The following is a 4,879-nucleotide window of genomic DNA, read 5'->3' as shown; positions in this document are numbered from 1 at the left end:
AAGAACTGGAGCGACAGATGTTGGAACAACAGCAACAACAAATGGTCATTGAAGCAGCTGCTGCAGCAGAGATTGAGGAAGAAGAAGAGGAAGATGAAGAGGAAGAGGGAGAAGTGGATGCTGGTGAAGAAGAAGATGAAGATGAAGAGCAAGCTGTTCCTTCTACTCCGCCTCTTCGTCTACAGCATACTGTGGAAGGAGACTCTGCCAAATCTGGTGAGGAAGAGGAAGAGGAGGAGGAGGAGGAGGATGAAGAAGAGGAGGAGGAGGAGGAGGAGGAAGAAGAAGAGGAGGAGGAGGAGGATGATGATGATGAGGAGGAGGAGGAAGTAGAGACTGTTGAAGTAGAGGATGATGAAGATAGCCAAGATGTCAAAGTAGAAGTTGAAGATGAAGAGGAGGAAGAAGGAGATGCAGGAGAAGAGGTGGAAGTTGAGGAGGAAGTTGAAGTAGAAGATGATGAGGAAGTGGAGGAAGAAGAGGAGGAGGAGGAAGAAGAAGAAGAAGAAGAAGAGGAGGATGATGATGAAGAAGAAGAGGAAGAGGAGGAAGAGGAAGAAGACGAAGAAATGGAATGTGAAGATGCTGATGAGAGTGATTAGTTGTTTGAAGTATTGTACGAGTGTGTGTATGTATATGTGTATGTGTGTGTGTGAGAGAGTATAGGTATGTAAATATATTTCTGTAAGAAGGTATGTGTGTTTGTATATAAATGCTCCTCTGAATGTGATGTTTTAGACTTTATTGAATGTTTTCTCAGAACCTCTCTTCTCATTGTTTGACTTCATCATCACAACACTGTAATTAAATCATTTTTATTATTTTCTTCATCAGTTTTTTTAGGACAAAATAATTGGTGCATTGATATCTTTAAGAAGAGTACCAAGTTGTTTGTTACCTCTGAATATATGGTATGCTGTTAAATGGGAAAAGAGCTAGGAAAATGAAAAGCTCTCTTTCTCTCTTAGAACTAAATGAATCACTTATAGTAGTTTAATTGTTGATACTTCTATTTAGGGTGCATTCTGCAAGCCTTTCTTCATTCAACTTTTGAAGATGTGCCACTTCATGCATTACTTGCAGTAGGCTGTCTTTTTGTCCAATGACATACTTCTCATTTAATTAATTCACTGCCAAAATCCAGAAGTTGAGCTCTCAGTGTGAGCTCTTTGTAGAGACATCATTTTCAGTGTCCTTGTATACATACACATGCATTCCCACAAATATTTGTATACATCCATGTATTTTTATAGTTAACTTGTTAAGAAGCAAGTTCGATCCTTTATTTGCAATTTCTCGTTGATGTAACAACATTAAACATACAACATAAATAGGTCTTTGTATTTGATCTCAGTTAAATGTTCTATTTATTTCTTCTTTAATTTGTTTTCCTTTAATTTATCCAACAGCAAGCCATATTGGAACCAAGAACTGGATCTATTGAATTCAGCTCTTCATCATCTCTACTGGTTCCAACATATTGTGTGTGTGTAATTATTTTTGTTCCAGTTCTTTTTCAGGCAGTTTTCATTGTTGTAAACAACAAATTGGCAGCTGATATCACACCAACTGGCTTCTTAGTCATGCAGTTACTATGAAGTTTCAAACACCACTTTTAGAAAGTATTTTTTGTACAACTATGAGTGAATTTTATTTTCTCTCTAAATGGACAAACTGCTGCATCTGTCGATATCTGGAGATATGATAAAGCCACATATCAATCAGATATTGTTTTGCATAACAAAGCCATGCCTGATAAGGCTATGATTCTACACTTGATTGGCTAAAACAGATATATATATATGCTAAAAAGTAAATAAATAAAAATTGAGATTTTATTTTTAGACTTCATTTCATACTTAGTTTAAAATGTATGTGTGTGTATAAATGAGTATATCTCTACTGTGGTTTTGCACAGGTGTCTAAATTACTAGTAGTGAGGCCTAAATAGGAATAAAGAATGGAGGTAGATGTATTTCTCTACTTGCCTGCTGTCTATTCATATATCTGTATGATAGCATTGCATAGATTTAATTATTGAGACACCTGTTCATGTCAACTCTGTGTGTGTGTATTTATATATACAGGGGTTGAACAAAATAATGGAAACACCTTAAATTTTCAAACAAATTTATTTTAATATGGAGTAGGACTGCCTTTCGCAGTAATTACAGCCTGAATTCTACAAGGTATGGACTCATACAAAGTTTGAATTGTTTCCAAAAGAATTTTTATCCATTCTTCAGCTGAAACAGTCTCCAATTCTTGTAGTGATGGTAGAGGATATCGACTCCTTACTTGTTTTTCTAAAATGCACCATAAATGTTCAATAATATTGAGATCTGGAGACTGTGGTAGCCAGATAAGATGTTCAACTAGAATGTTCCTCGTGTCATTCAGTAACAACTTTAGCTGTGTGAATTGGTGCATTATCATTCTGAAAGACTGCGTTTCCCTCTGGAAACAGTTCTGCAACCATTTGATCAGATAAAATGCTTAAATAGTCTTGACTATTAATTCTACCATGAAGGGAAACCATTGGGCTGGCAGATTTCCAAGATATAGACCCCCAGATCATCACAGATTCTCCTCCATGTTCAACATTTGGAAGAAGGCAGTCTGGGTCAGTGGTCAGAAATAAGGTAAAGGATTCAGAAATAAGGTAAAGGATGACTTGTCCGAGAAAATAACATTCTTCCACTGCTCTAGGGATCAATTCAGTAGGTCTTTATTCCACTCTAAATGCTTTGCAATGTTTGTTTTTGAAACTAGTGGTTTTCTGATTGCAGCCCTCCCATGAAATCCGGCTTTGTGCAGCTCCTGGTGCACAGTTTTTGTGATCTTTTCTAGCAATTTGAGTAAGAGTCCGAAAGTCCCTATCTGAAAGTTTTGTCTTTCTTCTGGAGTTCTGTTTCGACGAGGAGGTTTTTCCCTCTTTCTCAAAGGCTGTCATTACTTTTGAGACAGTACTTCTTGATACACCAAACATTTCAGCTGTTTTCATTACGCTAGTGCTTGCCGTACGAGCACCAACAATTTGACCTCTTTGAAAGTCCAATAAATCTATCATTTTAATGAATTTTAATTACTTTTTTCTGATGGTATCTGAAAAGAAACAGCAATTTTAGCAAGACATATTAAACAACACTAATAATAAATCTAAAAACATAAAAATAAACAAGCTTTTGACTGTTTTATAGATATTTCAAAATTATGATGCTTGGTGTTTCCATTATTTTGTCCAACTCCTGTATGTAACATCGTCGTTTGACGTCCGCTGTCCATGCTAGCATGGGTTGGACGATTTGACTGAGGACTGGTGAAACCAGATGGCTACACCAGGCTCCAATCTGATTTGGCAGAGTTTCTACAGCTGGATGCCCTTCCTAACGCCAACCACTGAGAGTGTAGTGGGTGCTTTTACGTGTCACCCGCACGGAGGCCAGTCAGGCGGCACTGGCAACGGCCACGCTCAAAATGGTGCATTTCATGTGCCACCCGCACAAGAGCCTGTCCAGGGGCACTAGCAACGATCTCGCTCGAAAATCCCACAAAGTCCAGCCAGGTGGCACTGGCAACGGTCCCGCTCAAGTGGTGCATTTCATGTGTCACCCACACAAGAGCCAGTCCAGGGGTACCGGCAACGATCTCGCTCGAAAAATTTCATGTGTCGCCCGCACATGAGCCAGTCCAGGGGCACCGGCAACGATCTTGCTCAAAAAAAGATGTATGAAATCGCTACAAGTGTGTATTAAATACTTTAATGCTCGTACCTTTATATATATATATATATATATATATACACACACACACACGTATATATATATATGCATGCATGCACACAAATATGTACAAGTTTTTAATTTGGAGTATAAGTTGATAAAAATACCCCTATTTGGAGTCCAATCACTTTTGTATCAGCATTTAGTAGTTCACCTAAAGATAAAAACTATTTGTGCTGATTTAATGTTAACAAGTAGCTTGATGTAGTAAAACAAACAACATATTCATATTGTCTGTATCAACATGAACCCATTCAGAGAAACATAAAGGTGGATGTGGCAGATGTATCATGAAAAGGACATCTAGCAATATAAATATTTTCTTTGGTAAAAACCCATGAATATGAGGTCAAAAACATTGTTCATTTTTTTTATCATGGTATACTACTGAATTTATTTATTTCAGGGTTATATAATTGTCCATTTTATTTGCCCAGATTCTTAATTTATGATGCCACAGTCAGTATTAGTGGATTAAATATTTTCTTGTATTTATGCTGTGAATTCAAATTCCATCCAAACCTTTTCACTTTTCTGATATAATACTGAGGCCAGTATAATTGATTATACCTGAAAGGATGGCTGTAGGCCACTGTCAAACAGTAAACCCTCTCTCTGTCTTTCGAGTATGTATATATATATATTGGGTCATTCTATAATCTAAAATATACTCCCCTTCATTTTCTACAATGCTCTTCCATCTATCTGTTAGACTTGCAAGGCCCCTCTTGCAAAATTCACTTGTCCATGACGAAAAATACTCCTCCAGTACCGTTCTGACCTCATGTACAGAATTTATAGTTTTTCCATCCAAATGATTTTGAAGAATGTAGAATAAATGATAATCAGATAGGGCAATGTCCAGCAAATATGGTAGGTGGGGCATCGTTTTCCATTCAAACTGCTCCAGCCTTTCAAATGTCATCCTTGCTGTGTGTGGGCGGGCATTATCCTGATGGAAGAACACCTTTTGTTTTGAAAGCAAAGATGGTTGTTTATCTTCTTTGTTATTGTGAGGTTTGGGTTTAAAAGTTCAAACTGGACTAAACCTTTCATATCCCAGCAAACAGATAACAATACCTGATGTGGGTGAAAAC

At 37.3% G+C, this 4,879-nt stretch overlaps 1 protein-coding gene across 1 annotated transcript in view; it reads left to right on the top strand.

The window, feature by feature from the left end:
• The window catches only part of LOC106883950 (trichohyalin), a 51,220-nt gene extending 49,382 nt beyond the window's left edge, over nucleotides 1–1,838 (top strand). The window contains exon 9 of the mRNA XM_014935104.2: nucleotides 4–1,838. Within this exon, the coding sequence (XP_014790590.1) occupies nucleotides 4–602 (599 nt within the window). The 3' untranslated portion in view covers nucleotides 603–1,838. The remainder of the gene's footprint in view (nucleotides 1–3) is intronic.
• The last annotated feature ends 3,041 nt before the right edge of the window (nucleotides 1,839–4,879 follow it).

Source organism: Octopus bimaculoides, chromosome 7 (genome assembly GCF_001194135.2).
Source record: "Octopus bimaculoides isolate UCB-OBI-ISO-001 chromosome 7, ASM119413v2, whole genome shotgun sequence".
Classification (NCBI taxonomy): Eukaryota; Metazoa; Mollusca; class Cephalopoda; order Octopoda; family Octopodidae; genus Octopus; species Octopus bimaculoides.
This window is presented reverse-complemented; position numbering and strand designations above follow the sequence as displayed.